This window comes from Rhinolophus sinicus, linkage group LG03 (genome assembly GCF_036562045.2).
Source record: "Rhinolophus sinicus isolate RSC01 linkage group LG03, ASM3656204v1, whole genome shotgun sequence".
Lineage (NCBI taxonomy): Eukaryota > Metazoa > Chordata > Mammalia > Chiroptera > Rhinolophidae > Rhinolophus > Rhinolophus sinicus.
Window position 1 is genome coordinate 101160579 of NC_133753.1, and position 19139 is coordinate 101179717.

At 43.5% G+C, this 19139-nt stretch overlaps 1 protein-coding gene across 10 annotated transcripts in view; it reads left to right on the plus strand.

The window, feature by feature from the left end:
* The window catches only part of CUX1 (cut like homeobox 1), a 346923-nt gene that overhangs the window by 211697 nt on the left and 116087 nt on the right, over positions 1–19139 (plus strand). For all 10 annotated transcript variants that reach the window (XM_074328379.1, XM_074328380.1, XM_074328374.1 and 7 more), the window contains exons 7-8: positions 2711–2787; positions 4164–4230. In XM_074328379.1, the coding sequence (XP_074184480.1) occupies positions 2711–2787; positions 4164–4230 (144 nt within the window). The remainder of the gene's footprint in view (positions 1–2710; positions 2788–4163; positions 4231–19139) is intronic.

The window sequence follows — 19139 nt, forward strand, 5'->3', positions numbered from 1 at the left end:
TGGAAATAAACCCATATGGGAATTTAATCCAAAGTTGACTTTTCAAATTAGGTAAAAGGATTTATATTAAAAGATGTGAATAGGTGAAGAGATTAAGAAGTACAAATTATAGTTACAAAATAGTCACGGGGATGTAAAGTACACACAGGGAATATAATCAATAATATTGTAATAACTATATATAGTGCCAGGTGGTCCTAGACTAACCACTATGCTGTACACCTGAAACTAATATAAAATTATATTGAATTTCAACTGTAATTGATAATAATTAAATCAAATACTATGATGTAGAATTTATTTAAACCTGTAAGAACCAAAAAATAAATAAATAATTGATTTTATAGATTCCCATGACAAAGAAAAAGATGGGAATGGCTGATCACCGGGAGTGGAGGACAAAGCTAGATCTTCTTCTTTTTTTTTTTAAGATTTTATTGGGGAAGGGGAACAGGACTTTATTGGGGAACAGTGTGTTCTTCCGGGACTTTTCTTAGTCAAGTTGTTGTCCGTTGTTGTTTCAATCTTAGTTGTTCAGCTCAGGTCCAGTTGCCATTGCTAGTTGCAGCGGGTGCAGCCCACCATCCCTTGTGGGAGTCGAACCCGCAACCTTGTGGTTGAGAGGACGCACTCCAACCAACTGAGCTATCTGGCCACCTGGGAGCTGAGCTCATTGACTTCATTTTAGTTGCGGAGGGAGCAACTGGCCCATGTGGGAATCGAACCGGCAGCCCCTTTGCCCAGAGCTCACGCTCTAACCAACTGAGCCACTCGTCTGCCCCCAAAGCTAGATCTTTACTCCTTCTTTACATGAAAAAAATTGAAATGGATCTTGGATCTAAATATTAATGATTAAATCATGTACATAGTGGAAGAAAACTTGGGCAAATGTTTTGTTTTTAATAATTTTGGAGTGGGGAATATCTGTAAGCATAAAAGGAAAGTTATCTAAATATAACTACATAAAATTTAAAATAGATTTTTAAAAACAAATACCAATAAACAACATTTTTAAAGCATCAGAGCCTGGAAAGAAGTATCAGCGCCACGTAAGAAAAGGGGCTAATTTTTTTTATATAAAAAGAGCTCGTACAAAGTAATAAAAAAATCACCAATACGAAAAAATGGGCAAAGGCAATAAGCAGTAAAAGTAAGTTTAACTGTATCCAGTGTTGATACAGGAAAACAGACTCTCATGTGTTATTAGAGGGAGTTTAAATTTGTGAGGTTTTTTTGTTGGGAAGTTTCTCAACATCTATCAAAACAAAGAAAATTACACATACCTTTTGCCCATTGTTATCCAACAAATTCATTCTCAGAATTATGCAACAAACCTACATAGTGATCATTGCAGAATTATTTGTAGAAAGAAAGGATAAACAAGCTAAATGTTTATGGAGCCTTGGTTAAGTCAGTTATTTAATAAGAATGAAGAAGAACTGTATATGCTGGAGTAGAACATTTCCAAAGTGTGGAGATGAATGAAAAAGCAAGCTTCAGAGTACCGTGTCTGCTACCACCCCTTTTGTCCTAAAGGAAAGGGGAGAGCAGTGTATGTTACACTATAGTATATTACATATGAGTGTGTATTACACTACAGTATATTACATGTATTTACATTATACTATAGTAGTATTATATATGAGTGTATTAAACTACAGCATACTATGTGAGTTATACTATATAGTAAATTACATGAATGTATACTACACTGTGGTATTTTACATGAGTTTATATTATACTACTGTATATTACCTATAAGAGTATATTACACTATAGTATATTGCACATTACTTTATATTTCTGTACATGTAGAAATATTTTAGAAGGCTATGAAAGAACTCTATCTGAGGACGAAATGGAGCCAAGGAAGGGAAAGGACATTTTACCTTCCATGCTGTTGTAATATTTGTGTTTTGTGTGTTTTTGTGTCAGAGCATATGTTAACAGTAGTTTTATAATTGGAATGTATGCAAGTGTGAGCAGTCCTTTTCCATAAGTGATTGAAATTTGGGTGATTTTTTTTTAAACTATTATTCCTACTTTTCTGTATTCCTAGGTTTATTATTATGAGAGCATGTGTTATGTTCATATGATATAAAAATAATAAACTTATTTTTAGAGAATTTTCTACAGGTTAGGAGGAAGAAATGCTATCAGGGAATTCATTTGGAGATCATGGGAAATAAAAATATGTGGAATGTGGTTTAAAACATTCAAAATTTCCCCCATTAGGTATTACAGTTGCATTCGCATTCCATTATAACAGAAATGGAGCAGCTGTCACATCTATTTAGTACGTCCTTTATTCCAACACATTCCTTCAGTGTGTCAGCAAAATGTAAATGTATCATTCTTCGCAGGCCAACTTCAGAAAACAATGAGTGCATGATGATGGTCTTTTCTTTTTATATCTGGCATTTCAAGAACAAGTTACATTTAGGGTAACCTTCTATCTACATCAATTACCACCCATCAAGTCCCACAGGTCGCGCACTTCGTGTTATGTAGCACGTGGGTACAAAGTTGGGGTGTGCAGGATCAGTGAGCGGGCTCCACAGTGCTTGTGGGTTGCGAGTGGTACCTGATCGCATGCCTGTCGCCAGCTGTGTGTTCCAGGGAGGATAGCTGATTGGCATAGCTCCAAAACACAAGCTGTTTGCGTTGGTAAACAAGATGACCAATTTGGCTTTATTCTCTTCCTGTTCAGAAAGCTGCAAGAGACACAGATTTCTACCACCTCAAAGCTGGAGGAAGCAGAACATAAAGTTCAGACTCTTCAAACAGGTGTGATATGCTTCATCCTACTCAAGTTGATGCAGGGAAGACTGAAATGGGGGGAGTTTGGTCGATCTCCAGGTCCCCCCAGGTCCTCTCTGATACCTGTTGCCCGGCCCGTGGTGAGCCTGGAGGAGGGAAGGGAGCCCCGGCTTCTCTACCTTGACTCCTGTTAGTCACCCGTGTTGAGTTGTTAGTGTTGAAGTGGGAGGATCTGAGTTACATCTCTGTCCCTTCCACGATACATGCTTTCTTCCTGCGCTTTTCCCAACCAATGTATCTAAATCACTACCTGTCAGGAATTGACATTTGGAACAATATTAGGGAAAAAACGCTTATTTCTACCCTAAGTGAAGTTAAGGAGAACAGTAAGAACAGACCTTTAAAATTTAGAAGATACCAAAAAAGGCTATGCTAAATTTTTAATCATTGTTTTCCTTTTTCTTTGTGTTCTGAAAGGGAAACAGCACTATATATTTAATTTAAATGTGGGGGAAAGTATTAGAAGACATAGTCCAAGTTAAAACATAAACGACAGAGTAGGAGAAAATAATCACAACAAATTTAAAGACAAATGAATACTCAAAATATATAAAGACTTCCTACAAATCAATAAAAACAGATCAACAGTCCAGTAGAACAATGGGCTAGGAAGTGAACGGGCAGTTTGCAGAAGAAGTGCACATGGCTGATACACACATGTAAAAATCTTAACAATGTTTAACAGTCAAGGAGATGTTAATTAAATCAGTGAAAGACTGTTTTGCCTATCAGACTGTCAGAAAAATTTCTAATTCATAATATTCGGTATTGGTGAGAGTATAGGACAATAGTCACACTCGTAGTATTAATGGGAATGTAATTTGCCCTTTGGGAGGCCAGCTGGGTGGTATCGAGCTGAAGTTGGGGTGTCTAGCTCCTTACCCTAGCCCCTCCACTTCTAGGTACCCCGAGGTGCCTGGCATGTGGTAGGCAGGCTCCTCTATACCAGAGCTAACTGTTACTGATACTCCCGCGTCCTGACATGGAGCGATTTCTGTGCCATTCTGCTTAGGGGAAAGGCACGTCTCAGAGAATATTTGTATCATCCTGTTTATGGGGGATGAAAAAATATACATCTATGTGCACTTATATATGGAAATATTTTTAAATAACAAAATATATTTAAAAGAAGGAATTCTACACACTGTTAACAGTGATTATCTCTGAGGAGATGCATGGGGTGCGATGAGGTAGAAGAGAAAGGGATTTTCTGTCCCATTCTATGAACTTTTGTCATCTTTGACTCTTGAAATGAGAATATATTGCTTGCATACTGTTCTTTGTTAAATTTAATTTAAACAATTAGTATCTTATATTATGGTTTTATGTCTTCTGCCTTTCAGCCCTGGAAAAAACTCGAACAGAATTATTTGACCTGAAAACCAAATATGATGAAGAAATTACCGCCAAGTAAGTCTATGCCTGGCTTTCTCCATCTGCATGTGTTTGGTCAGGTCTCACCCGGTGCTGCTAATCCATAAAAGACTTTCCCTGCTTTGCTCTCTCAGAGCGGTACAGGGCTGAGAAGGTGCTGGGCCTCTGAGCCACTGTAAGGAATAGTGTCATTCCCATGAGTTCCTTATGTTGTCAGTTTAATGCCTGAGGATTGTTCTGTGAAACTCACTTAATTTTTGTGAAGCCTGGTCAACACTGTGTCTTTTACTAAGAAGGTTTGGAAGAGTCAACTTATAGAAGATGTGATACGCATTCATGGGGCATTTTGTGGAACTCGGTCTGTACAAATCGCATCACCTTCTACATACCTGTGCCCGTGTCCTTAGTTCCCACACAGGTGTATTTGCCCACGTCACACCTTACAGCATTGGACGTCCCTGTGCAGACGCGTACACATAGCTACATGCATATTGGGGCAGGTATATCACACAAGGCTCTTGTGAGTAGGAAATTAGTGATCTGCTACAAGGTCACTTCTTGTCAGCCCACCCTCCATGCAGAACCCAGAAAAGGAGAAATAATGTTGACATAAGTCAAGAAAGGTAAAGCCACAGGGATTGTTCCTAGCCATGGCCTCCTCTACTGAAGCCCAGCCAGGTAAGGCCAGGCTAGAGCTTGAACCACCTTTTGCTGTCTGGGAGCCTCCTCCCGGCTCCCGCAGAAACCCACATGCCCCCAGCTGTGTGTCAGGCTGCTTCAGTGGGCCTTAGTGAGCGTGGGGTGGGGAGGTGCCTCTGAATAGCGCCACCCTCCTCCCAGGTTCCTGTTCTATGCGAGGTGCTGCTGTTCAGCATCCCTCTATCTCACCACGCGCACCCTTGGCCTTTGGCGTGCTGCTGGGCCAGCTGCACTGAGGGCACGTGGGGGTGGGCCTGACCTTTGTTCTGGGTTGTTCAGTAGCTCGAGACTTTGCGAGCCCAGCTGCCCAGGCCTGGTAGTCAGACCGATTTCGATCATGAGCACAGAACTTCTGCACAAAGACTGAAATACCCTGATCAATCTCGGCAGCTCTCACTGACCTGTTGGCGTGTCTAATACCTGTGGAAATCGCCAGATCATTTTACCCCCTTCTCTCTGTGTGTTGAAATACGACTTTCTGTGGTACAGAATGAACTGATTTAAGGTGTGGTAACCGTTAAAATTTCACTGTGAAAACCGGTGGCTCTGGTATTAACTCCTGCAATCCGGGACATCACTGTCAACGGGCTGGTAGATGTGTGTCTCCCCCGCCCCCGGACTGCCAGCCCAAGAGTTCCGGCCCCACTCCAGGGTATAACCTGGGCAGAAAGCACACCAGCCGCTGTCACCTTGATGCTCCTCAGTGTCTGTCTGGGGCTGCATTTCCTTTTCTGCCGGCCTGTCATCTTGGTTTTTTATTATTTCTGCCTAGACTGTATTCTACTAAGTAACTTCCTTTTCTCAGTAAATTAGATTTTTTAAGTTATAATATTTTAATCTGACACAGCTCTATCTTTAGTTTGTAGCATTTCTTTTCTAAAATAGTTTGATCTATAAACAACATACTAATTGCTTGGTTTATTCGTTCTTATCCACATCCTTTTACTGTTGACAAAATTCATAGTGACTTTGGTATGGCTGTATTGGATTATTTCACTAGCTTCCATTAATTTATTTTATATTTATTAATCTACACCTCTTTTTAAAAGGCATAGGTACATCTTACGTATCTATGACTAAAGTTTGCTTTGTTATGCACTTAAGAAAAAACTTTTGTGCAACCAGCTTCTAAGCCAATGTTTATCTTTTTTCTTTTTTTTATTCATTAAAATTTATTGTTGACAACGGTCAACAAAACTACATAGGTTTCAAGTGCACAATTCTATAGTACATCATCTACATATATATCACATTGTGTGTTCACCACCCACAGTAAGTTCTCCTTCCATCACCATATATTTAACCCTCTTTACCCTCTTCTAGCATCTCCCCACCCCCTTTTTCCCTCTGGTAACCACTAAATTGTTGTCTGTGTCTATGAGTTTTTGTTTCTTTATTTGCTTGTCTTGTTTCTTTGTTGCCTTCAGTTTTATATCACACGTAAGAGTGAAGTCATATGGTTCTCAACTTTTTCTGTCTGGCTTATTTCACTTAGCATAATAATCTCAAGATCCATCCATATTGTCGCAAATGGCACTATTTCATCTTTTCTTAATGCTGAGTACCGTATTTTGCCATGTATAATGCACTTCCGTATGTAATGCGCACCCACATTTTTGGCCCAAACTTTCAGGGGGAAAATCTTTCATTTTAATTTTCCAAGTGATTTTCCAATAATTTTTGTAAAAATACCAGCTAGATTGCTAGCTCCCGCCTAAAGTGTAGGAAGAGAAATGTCGCGCTGCTCACACTGTGGGAACACAGTCGGCATCGCCTGTCTTATCAAGTCAGAGTCACCGACTCTGTGGACAACAACACGTCGCTCCTCGTTTTCATTTCATTGAATCGTTGGCCGAAATTACTTTCGTTGCAAGTTCCTCGTAAGTGCAACAAAACCGATTATCGTATTCCACAGTATTATTTTGCATATGGATGTCATTATTGCTTTCTAGAGTTACACTTTTAATTCATAAGCATAAATAAAAGAATTAAAATCATTAATATAGATACAGAATCAGTACTACCCATGTATAATGCGCACTTATTTTTCCCGCACAAATTTGGGCAAAAAAGTGCATATTATACACGGCAAAATACGGTAGTATTCCATTGTGTGCGTGTGTATCTCACATCTTCTTTATCCAATCATCTATCAAAGGACACTTTAGTTGTTTCCATGTCTTGGCCACCATAAATAAACCTGCAATTAACATCGGTGTACATTATCTTTACAGATAAATGTTTTCAGGTTTTTTGGGTAGATACCCAGGAGAGGGATTGCTGGGTCATATGGTAATTCTATTCATAATTTTCTGAGGAACCTCCACACTGCCTTCCATAATGGCTGCACCAGTCTGCATTCCCACCAACAGTGTATGAGGGTTCCTTTTTCTCCACAGCCTCTCCAACACTTGTTATTATTTGTCTTATTGGTAATAGCCATTCTAACAGGTATGAGGTGATATCTCATTGTGGTTTTGATTTCTATTTCCCTAATAGCTAGTGATGTTGAGCATTTTTTCATATATCTGTTGGCCATTTGTACATCTTATTGGGAGAAGTTTCTGTATACATCCTCTGCCCATTTTTTAATCGGATTATTTGTCTTTTTGTTGTTGCCAGTGTTTTACAAACTGTGGGTCACAATTGTGAAATCAGTTTGGTGAATGGCAACAAGCGAGTTGGGTAATAAAATAGAATATAAAACAAAATAATAGAATCGAACAGAAAACGTCATGGCTCGTGGTACATAGTAAAGTTAGGTTTTGTTTTGTAATGCTTTTGTTTTAATTATGTATATAAATCTAAAAATATAAACATATAGTTACTGGGTCACAATGTAAAATACAGTTCTTCTTGTGGATGTCAATCAAAACCCACTTTGAAAGCCACTGCTCTGAAAGTGTTATAAAGTTCAGCTTCCAGACGTGGGTGTCTCCTGCTGTGCTCTCGCTGTGCCCGCTGGGGAGGTGCTGTCAGCCATGGATGTGGACATGGACGCACAACTACTTGGAGGAAAAAAATTGCCTGGTGACATAAAGTGTCTACTGAAACTGTTGAGAATTGACAGCAAAAAAATGCCACTTGTCACACGGTGGCTAAATACTGTCCCTGGTCTAGATTGATCATTTTTTATTTTCTTTTTGGACTTCTGAAAAGCCACATGGAAAATTTATGTCTGTCTGATTGGTTTGTTTTAGGGGTTGAGGAAGCAGCAGAGAACAGCCATCTAGTAAAGACGTAAATTGTCCTCTACTTGCAGGTTTTCGTCTTTCTTAGGTAGGGAACATGATGGTGGCAGGAAGTCACTGGGAGACAGAACCGGACAGGAAGGGACGTCTTAGCCCCTGTCCCCACCCTCTTCTGGCCTTGCTATGGGCCAGGCTGACGCTGCGGGATGATTCACTTCTCTCACCCAGAACCAGAAAATTGAATCAAAAAGTATAGGGGTTGATTGCTCTATTGTAAAAATGCTTTGCCTCAGGACTGGCTGTTGTCACAAACTGCTGACGGGGGCATGGGCGTTCCTGGGGTGTGTCAGCTACTGTGATAATAGCAGGAAATTCTCTTGTCTTCTCCAGTTGTGAGTGGGGAGGCAGGGTGTGGTAGGCACGTGTGCACGTGGAGAGGACAGGACAAACCTGACGGTACGTGATGGGCATGACTCAGATAACAGGTCCACTCGTTGATCCAGCATACGCTCTTGGGAGGTCTCCTTTGTGCATGGACCTGTGCTGGGCTTTGGGATTCCCGGGAGAAAAGGCTCGGGGAGAGAAAAGCCATTGCAGTCCAGTGTGATCACTGCTGTGGCAGAAAGGACATGAGTTAGCACCGGTACCTGTGCCAGTCAGGGTCTCTGCAGAAGACAGACGGCACAGTCCAACGAGGGCAACCAGAGACAGTTTAGCATTGGGACTGTTTGCCCGCCGTGGGTGGCCTGGGAAGAGGGAAGCCATAAAGGGAATCGGGCATCCCTGGTGAGCACTGCATAGGCTCTGGCACACCCGGCTTTGAGAGGAGCTGTGGCCTCAGGCAGGGTGGAGAGACCCAGGGCTGCACCAGAAACCCCTGAACTTACCTCCCTCCCCCTGCCGGCCTCCTCTTGGTAAAGTCAGAAGCCAGAGGGCAGCCCCCAGGGAAACAGGTGGGCAGAAGAGGCTGGAGATGGGAATGGCAGGTCTCCGGCTCAGAACCCTACCCAGCTGGAGTGAAAGGAAAGAATTGTCAAGGAAGCCTTCCAGAAGGGGCTGACACGTGATTTGAGGATGGAGAATGAGTTAAGGTGAGGGCTTCTTGGAGCCCAAAGGACTGCAGTTTGTGGAAGCACAAGGCCGGCAAGGCTGCTCTTCTTCAGGACCAGCCGGAAGTCCCAAATGGTCTCTCCGTAGCAGCAAGTGGGCCCCGTGGGTGCCGGGGGCTGGACTTAGGTTCAGACAGGGATCAGGCAATTCCCAAATCAGAAATGGACACATGCTAACAAAAGGCAGCCTAAGGCCAAACACTTACTGTAAATGGTTCCCAGAGAAGCAATCCACAAAAAATGTAGAGAATGGACTGAGATAATAATTGCTCCTTTCTTTTATCTTTGGAGGCGATTGCTTCAGTCTTGGGATCCAATATGAAGCTTCCCCCTCTGCATTCCTCTCCCCTTTTATTTTCTGGGAAAGGTTTGTCCCTCTGCCATCTGCTTCAGCCCTAACCTACATATATTTTATTAGACTAAGCATCGTTTTGTTAATATATATGAATATAAGCCCACCAGGGGCAAATCTTTTCACAAACGATCTTAAAACATTTCAAAACAATTTACTTTCTGCCTTCAAAAGGAGGGATTCTTAAATATTTGTTGACAGAAAATGTAGGAAGGAGGTGGGGAGGCATAGGAGAACGTGGGCTTTGGAGAAGACTGACCTGAGTGTGAATCACGGGAGCCCAGTACTCTCTCTCCCTGTGTGATCTGGGATAAGCTCACTGACCTCTGTCTCACTTTTCTCACCTGTACAATGGGCATAATAGGCAAAGCAGGGGTGGTTGTGAAGAGTACAGCCAGGATGTGTGTTGTGCCTAGCACAGTGACAGCACCATAACAATGGAAGCTATTCCAGGCCACCCCACAATAGGGCTTGGGGTGCTTTTCTGCAATTAGCAGGCCTTGGAGAAGACTGAGCTTATTGGCATCATCGCCCCATGAGATTTAAGGAGTACGTGTTACCTCTGCCTCTCTGCCGCTGGGAGATGTCACTGGGGTGACCATCCCTCGTCCCCATTTTGGAAAGAAGGCTGCATGTCAAAGGCACGAGGCTGTTCCAAGCCCCCGGTGTCTTGTGTACGGCCGTCGCCCTGCGTCAGCTGGGACGGCACAGGCTGACTGGGCCGGGCCGGCAGCAGTAAAGTTTTCCGTGTGTAGGCTTGAAGCAAAATGTAATTAGCCTTTATGTGCAGAACAAGGACCCATTGATGAATACAGCTGGTCTTTGTTTGGTCCTGTCATTGAGAGTGGGAGGTAAAAGTGTTCTTCTTCATGTTTATTAATGCAAGATTCCTTAGACAAATGGCAAGCACAGTTTAATATTTGCTGGAACATAGCAGGGTTTGCCAAAACAGTTGTTGTGTAAGAGGATTGCAGGATTTCAGATTATAACTGATTCTGGGTTAAATAAATGAATTATTTCTCTGCCTTTTTTTTTAAGTTAAAAAAATACCTCCTGTCAAATGGTCACCCTGTGTATAGATCTTACCCCTTCTCTTAGCAAATGGAGACTTATCGACCTAATTGACGTTAACTTGGAGATGCTAACAAAGCAGAATGGTGTGGATTTGAATACCTAAATGGTTCCCCGTGATGGCCTTAGAGTGGACAGGCTGCTGTTGGCACCCAGCAGCGGCCCACCGAGGCCCGGCCGCTCACCCTGACCCTGGTCTGTGCGCCCGTGTTTCGCAGCTGTTCTCTAGTTCTTGGGTTTGGATTGAGCTGCACACTGCAGGAGGGATGCCGCTCTCCCAGGCAGGATACTAGTTGTCTGGGCACAAGTGTAGGAATCCCCATTTCTGCACAAGTCTGCTGCCACCTCTTTGCTCTGTTCCCCAGAATCCTGGATGCTAACTTCAGTTAACACATACAGTCAGCTTATTACATTCCTCTTAACTTGTGGGCTGAGGCTCCGAGCCGCCGATGAAAGAAAATATTGAATTGCACTGAAATATGCTACAATTTTTTATAGCTAACGTTAGTCTTAGGAGAATTTGCACCTCCCAAACTGCTCCTGCCAGTAAAATTTGTATTTCTTAAGGTCACTCATGTTGTATTCCTCTCCTGTACGCTTTTTAGAAAGAGCTACATTGTATATACATGTACTTACACATTATATTACAAGAGACATTTATGAGGAACTTCACTTGGGTTAATTTTACAGTATTTTCTTTATTTCAAGTATATAACCAGTGTTTTATCACAAATGCAGTAAGCTCAGAGAAAGCTCTTCCAAGTGAGCCTGGCTTACGGCTCTGCTGAGATTGTGTAGGGCAGCCTGTACCCCCACATTATGGGAATTCCATTCCAGCAGGGGGGGCATGAAGGACCTAACACTTGATTTGAAAAGGTGACAAAACCAACAGCTCAAGACAGGACCCCGGGTGGGAAATGCCGCCAGGATGTGGGAGAATGCCGTGGGATGGGTGCTTTCCGAGCTCGCTCACGACCATAGTGGCCTGTAAAGTCCCTTTGTGGTGGGTGCTGCCGTCTTAAGGGAGCAGTGTTGCCTGAGGGAGCCTGACGGGGTGGTAGGTTTTCCTGAAGGGTTTCAGGTCTCTGTCCCTCACCCACAAGCCCCACTGGACTTACCCTCACAGATTGATTTCTCTTTTATTTAACTTTTTACAGTTCCACATGAAAGACTCAGGAAACCGGGCCAGGCAGAGCCCAGGCGATGGAGCCCGAGACTCACACACTATTTTGATTATCTTATTAGACCAATTTTGCTTCCCCCAGTCAATCTGTAAAGATCAACTTCAGTGTCCTGGAGTCTCTCTGCTGTACCTTTAAGAATGTAAAATTTTCTATTTCCTGTCATTTTGATTAGTCATCAATTTCCAGTACGAGTTGCTGTAATTATCCTGGTTAGATTAACTTCCCTAAAAATAGCCAAGCAGCTACTTTTATGGTTTCCAGGGCATGGACTTGAATAAAGAACCTACTGTCCCTTAAACCTTAGAAAGAACTGAAGCAGACTTGAAGGGAACACTGATGACTCTTTTTCCCTTCTGTATCTTATCTCTAAAAGAGTATGTGCACATTGTGAAATGCCTGGGATTTTCCCTATACAGTATTGTGCTTCACACCTAAATCCGATGCCCGGTGAGCCCTAAAGAGCTTTCCTTCCTTGGCTTCTGCACCGACGGTGGCTGTTTTGCCTTCTCTAAGTGGTGCAGCCCTGATCTGGGGTTTTCTCCACTCCCGGGTGCCAGGCAGAAAGAAGGGGGTGGCTTCCTGTTTTCAAATCCAGGTAGAAATTCCTCTGAGTGCCAAGGATTCTTCACCTGTTCCTTTGACTCCACACGGTCTGCAAATTACATGACATCAGTGAGAATCGGCAATCTTTACTCCTCCGGTCAGCTAATCTTACCAGAGGCCTGCATTGAAATGCCAGGCATTGTGTCAAGTGCAAGCGAGAACTATACAGGGGGCGGGGCTGTTACAGACGGGATGTGCACACAGACAGTCTCTTGTGTACAAAAACACATACACGCGTACATACAGCTGTCCTATATGCGCGGGTATACTCGTAAACGTATTTATCAATATAGAGATAGCAATCTCGTTCATCCAGCATCCTTGAAGAGGGGATTGTAGAGAAAAGCATCATTCCTAGTCAGTCACCTGGGTTTGGCATGGTTTTATAAAAATTGTGCTTTTTTAAAAGATCCTCAAACTTTTTCTGATTCACTATAAAGGTAAATCTTGGGGAACTCACAGTTTGAAGCTAAAGGGAACAGTAAGGGGACTGTTGGGAGAAAACATCCATTTGTAAAAATCATAGCGCATCTAGTGATCTGTAAAATGGGCATTAGAATGTGTGCCTTCCTGCTTCCGCAACTATGGGGGATCGAGTAAGACAGTGGGTGTGGTCCTGCAAACTGCAGTGTTGACAGAGGACGGCCCTTGTCTTATTCTTGGGTACCGTGTGCTGGGCTATTGGCCCCTTATCAAGCACCTCATCAACTTTTGTTGACTTAATAAATCAGTGTGAAGACAAGTGGATGAGGGTAGAGCAGAGGTGAACGATCAGTGAGGTCGTTTGCTCTCTAGAAGGGCAAACTAAGGAAGCTGTTGTCTTCGAAGAGGAAAACGGGAGCCATCAGAACCTTTAAAATGCTTCAAAAAGGAGGAATTATGATGGAGGCCCAGCCTGGAACATTCTCACCACCTTCAGCCACCAGTGAAATTCCTTCAGAAGCCCGTGCATGGGTGACTCACCCCAGGGAGTCTGGCTGCTCTGAGGTCTGTGGCCACGCAGGTGACTGTGACAGAACACATCTTCTCCTTGGCTTCCAAAGTGTCAGAGGAGAACTCAGTCTGATGCTCACTGACCAGTCACGGGCACTTTGGAAAGGGATGCAGGACAGCTGGCAGAAGTAAGAAACTGCCCTTCCCACGGCATGCCTCAAATCAGTGAAGACTAATTGCTTTTATATGGCATTTATTATTTCTGATTTAAAATATCTCATCTGTTTATTATACAAAATTTAGAAATTTCTAAAATATTTTTTAAATAGATCACTCATTATCTCACAACACAGAGATAACTTGTTAATATTTTGTCATATTTCCTTCCAGTGTTTTTTCTATGTAGTGCTTCATTTATTGTGTGTGTGTGTGTAACTTTTTCGTTTTGCAATTACAGTTGACACACAATATTATATTAGTTTAAGCCATTCAACCTAGTGATTAGACATTTATATACCATACGCAGTGATCACCCCGAGAAGTCTAGTACCCACCTGACACCATACGTAGTTATTACTGTATTATTGACTGTAATATTTTTTCTTTTATCTTTCACAAGTGGCATCACATTGATATGCAGCTTTCATTTCTAGGGGTTTTTACTTGACATGTAAATATTTCTTTCGTGTCATGAGCTATTCTTCAGAAACGGAACGCATGCTGCTCCATATTCCATCCAATGGGGGTACCAGAGAGGGGGCTCCGCATGGATTTCCTTGTTGTTTGGGAGCCTGACTTATTACATCGCTGTCCTTGCCTTACAGGTTTAAACTAGGAAGCTTCACACTTGCTCTTTAGTGCATATATATTCTGCCAGTGGCTGTAGCACTTTAGGTGGCTTCCCTTGTGACACGTCATCAGACAAGGGCATGTGGACCCCCAGAATTCTCTGAGGGCCCCCAGTAGCACTGGCACAGGGCCCCATTACCAGACTGCTGCTTTGTGACCTGACAGACATTGCAGCCTCCTCTGGCCAGTGCACAGTGGAAGGTGCGAGGCCTGAGACTCTAGCTCTGTCACCAGTTGTAGGCTTGCGAAGTCCCCTCTCGTGGCAGCAGCAGTGTCCTCATTAGTAAAACAAGAGGACTAGACCAGATGACGGCTGGGTCGAAGACTTTGTGCAGCCTATTTGTGGAATGGCCTTCAGGAAAGGCACCATCCAGAATATGTGGGCACAGTGTGAGTGTGGGGGGAACCCCACGTCTCAGGGTCACTGCAGGCTTTGATTCCTGACTCCATGAGTGCAGTCACCTTGGCCAGGGCACTGAGTTTCCTTACTCGAGCCTTAGTGTCCTCGTATGTGAAATGAAGTAATGCCACGCAGTGCCTGGCATGATGGCACAGGCTCGACACACACCCTTAATCAACAGGCTTCCACTGCTGCTATTGTCTGCAAGCACCCAGCATCCTACCTGGCCCGTTTAAAAAATGTTCACTTCCCCCATTGTGAGGTCTGTTCCAACTGTAAAGAATCCCATTTTCCACATTAAATTTGGGAAAACCAGTCCATCTGCATTGCAGGACCTACTCTTTGTATTAGCATGCTGCGGCTATTAGAGTAAAGTGCACTGTTTGTGTCATATCATCTTCGTAAGGGACTCTGAATATACAAACCTTAACTAGTTACTGTTCAGGTACTGCAAGCAAAAAGTTGGGAGCACAAACCATTGCAGAGCTATTAATGTCTTAATAAATATGTCCCCGAAAATCAACTATGGAGGTGAATAACCAGAGATTAGCTATCTTCTGAAATCTAAATGCCACATGTGTGCAGGACCCATCTCCTAATGTTCTGTGTGTGGTCTCCTCCATCCGCACAGCAGGGCAGCTTGTAGAGTTGGGGAGAGATCTGACTCCATCTAGCTTGGAGAATTTGGGGCTCTCTGGGCTGGTGTAAAACAAATGAAGAGAGGTGCCAAACATCTGGGCACCAGCAAGAATGGCTAGGGTTCTTGTTCTGGGATAGCGTAGAAAAACTGTTTTGAACCCGCCTTAAGGATGTGAAGCTTGCTGTAGGAAAGCTGGAGAGAGCTAGCTAATTGAAATCATTGATTTCCTTCACGGCTTATTTGCCCTTTCATTCTCTTCCTGAGGTGCTGTGTGTTGAGGAATGTCTCCAATTGCCAGAAAGACGGTGGGGTGTCTCATATTTCCCCACCAGCTCTCCTTCCAGCCAGAGACAAGTTCTGAGGCAAGCCTGCAATATGAATTTTTAATGCAGAACTTTCTGGCATCACTCTTGCAGCCCGGCTGCATTGCTCTCCTGAGCTTTCAGATTTAATGCTCTAATGAACAGAGCAAAGACTCCAGGCATTGAACGTCAGTGAGAATTAACCCCCAAATGACTGTACGTGTGCCCTCTAATTTCCCTAAAGGTAAACCTAAAGGAGTTGGGGGAAAAAAATGTAATTAGGTACTGTTTGGACTGGTACCAAAATAGCCTGGAGCACAAAAACAGCATATTCTTGAAATTTTATTGCATAACTTATATTTTTACCTTTTCATTTATCTTTTTGTTGGACTATTTTTATAATGATACATTTCCATGATATTTTGATCCTTAAAAAAAGCTGTACGATTTGTAGGATTTACAGAATATTAAGATTACTGGACACCCTCCATTTTCCATGGAAAGCCCAAATGTAGTTAGTAATCCAGAATTTGTCATTGATAATGGAAAAAGGACCAGTTGTGTTAAGCAGTTAATTCTGTGTCTAGACATGGTTAATTGGGTTTTTTTCCCCTCTGGAAGCTCTCTGTATTTTTTAAAATTGAGGGAGGGGGAACTTGGAAAAAGATGTATGTAAAAATTGCTTGAGTTCAAATAGCTTAGAAAAGGATGGGGTCTTCAATAAGTGGTGCCACAATAATTAGCCATCTTTGTAGAAAGTAATAGAGTGGGAGCTCAGCCTCATGCAGAATAAAGGCTAGGTGTTTTAATATTTAAATGTAAAACGCAAAACCATAAAAATACTAGGAGAAATTTTATATGGACACATACAATGTTGGGGTAGGAAAAAATCTTTCTTGCCATAATGCCAGGGTAGAAATTACAAAGGGAAATTAACAGCTTTCTGATGATTGATTGATAGATGGATGAATGGATAGGTAAACTGACAAAAATATTTACATTGCGTATGACAGAGAAAGTGTACGTGTGTGTTTAGAGAGAGGGTGGGGGAGGGTGGAAGGGAGGAAAAAAGAGAGGGAGAGAAAGAGAGAGACCTTACAAAGCAATGAGAAAAAGTAATACCCCAGTAGAGAAAGCTCTGTGTTTTCGCTCTTTACTGGACAATTCTATCATTGGCATCTCAACCCAAGTGAACCATTATCCTCCATAACTTTCTTCTTCCCTGCAGGCAACTTCCCTTCCACTTCCCTAGGAAGCAGAGGCAGGACCCACGGTGGCCTACAAACGCTGTGGCATCGGCCTCCTTCCCCGCTGCTTCCGTCCTCCTTTCCCTCTTCATTTATTTCCTTCCGACACATGCTCTGTTTCCTGACTTGCTGGTCTCTCTCTGCTCACTAGACTCCAAGTTCCGGGAGTCTTATCTTGTTCACCACTGTATCCCCAGGGCCTACAATAGGGGAAATAGAAAATGTTGGTTGAATGAATGAAAACAAAGTCCCTGCCTTCCTGGAGGCAATCGCTAAGCAAACAAGCAAATTACCACACAGTAAAAGTTCAGGTGTGTCAAAGGCTGCCCAGAAAATTAAAGGAGAGGGGAGTGAGGGGAAGAGAGTTACTGCCATAGATGGGTGTTCAGGGAAAGCCCCTTGATTGAAAATTAAATGTAAAAGCCTGTGGTAGAGCCTCCGTTTTGTATGGTTATTAAAGCAAACCCATGTGTGCTTACTCTGCTATTTGTTTTATAATATGGGTATTTACTCATAGATTATTTTTAATGAGAGGGAACCTTGGACCCTCCCCTATGTGAGAAGGCTCGTGCTGAAATGGAGAACTCCTCTAATTCATTTGGATCAGAAAATATAGGCAGGGTAAGTCCAGATGTCTCCTAGGAGGGCGAGGATATATGTGCAAGGGGGAAGCTAAGCACGTCTGTAACTGTGGACACTTGAAAATGATCAGTTCTAGCTCCAGCCTCAACTCCAGAAGTCCTGGGATTGGACCAGTTTGCCCTCGTTACACAGGTCAGTGACTCCTGGACTTGAGTGGGATTCCTCGGAGCATTGGTTTACAATGAGAGCCCTGGGCCGCACCCTGAATGTCTGACTCGGGGTCTGGAGTGGGACCCAGGGCTCTGCAGCCCTCCACACACGTGTGGGGTCTGGTGACCACATCTTGGGAAGCTCCGATGCAGTGTTTCGTTTTTAGCACTGATTCTTGGTGTAAGGAAAAAGTTGTCTAAGTACGGAGAAAAGGGTAGTGCTGCCCTTTCGGCTCTCCTGGCGCCCCTGTCTCTGTCCCCAGGCGCAGGTGGACCTGTGCTGTGGGGCCGCTACGTGGGTCAGATGTGCATATCTTATTATCCACCTGCCGCAGCAGAGCAGGAGTTCCTCGCCTCTGGGTCCCAGGGGTCTGTGACTGCACCCGGCACACAGCACGTGTCTGTCAGTGTTGGATTAATCCGTGAGTCAGTGTGCCAGAATGTGTGGCCATCCCTCTGCGTCATCTGATGTCATTGCTTGTAGGACTCTCACAGCTACCATGTCCCATCCCTTACTGAAAGGTCTAAAGAGCACCATTCTTGGAATAGTAGCACAGCTTAAGAGCCAACACAGGTGAGGGTGCAGGTGGAAGGTGGCTGATGGCTGTAGCTGGCACCATCCCTAGTCTCGCCCCCACCAGCTCGAACCATCGCAGGCAGCTCTGTGAGGCTCCGCTGTGCTGTCTCGCGTACTCCTTCGAACTTCGCCCAGGGCAGTCCCAATGCCAAGTGTAAAAGTACCAAATGAAGGGTTTTCAGATTCGTAATTCTCAGGACATGCAGCCAGGTTGCTGGTTCAAGCCTGGAAAAATTTACTCGGTGGCCCTGGAGATCCCCACCGTCCAAGTGTCTCCAAAGCTGTGTGAGGGGCTGGGCAGGGCAGGGCCGGGTGAAGACCACTCAAGTCCTTCTGCTTCTGTCTTCTGGAATTTATCTTAGCTTTGATTGCTAAGTTAGTCTGCCTTCTTGTGTTACTCTTGACGAAATGAATGCAGAAGCTTCTTATATACTAGTGATCTTCAATATATGTCATTAAGTGCAAAAAGCAAGGTTCAGACCCTTGTGTTTAGTATGCTATGTCTGTTTGTAAATGCAGAAAAATAAAAAAATAAAATAAATCTCTGGAAGGAGATGTGGGGACAGGGAAGAGAGGCACTCTTTCGCTGTAACCTTTTCTGAATTGTGAACATCACATTAAATTAGAACTTACTTAGTCCTTCTGTAGCCTAGCTCAGAATCACCAGGGTTAAACAAAAAACGCCCTTCTGAGCCATCTTTGTGACTGTGTGTATCTTTAAAGCAATTTAAAGAGGGGACTTTAGTTAAACATACTTCTAAGCCCCATGGAGAGAAGGTAGAGTGCGCAGGGGCCAAATCTGGGGCTTGCCTGGCTCTCCTTTCCATTGAACAGCAGATCCTCGGGTGAGTCGCTTAACCTCTCCTGGCCTGTGTTTCGTGTTCTGTGATCGTGTCTGCCTGCCATGCGTTCCGAGGAGTCGTTCGGCATAAAGTGCTCAGTGGTGCCTATGCCAGGGTTCAGGGAATGTCAGTCGCCATCATCACTGCTAAAGTCT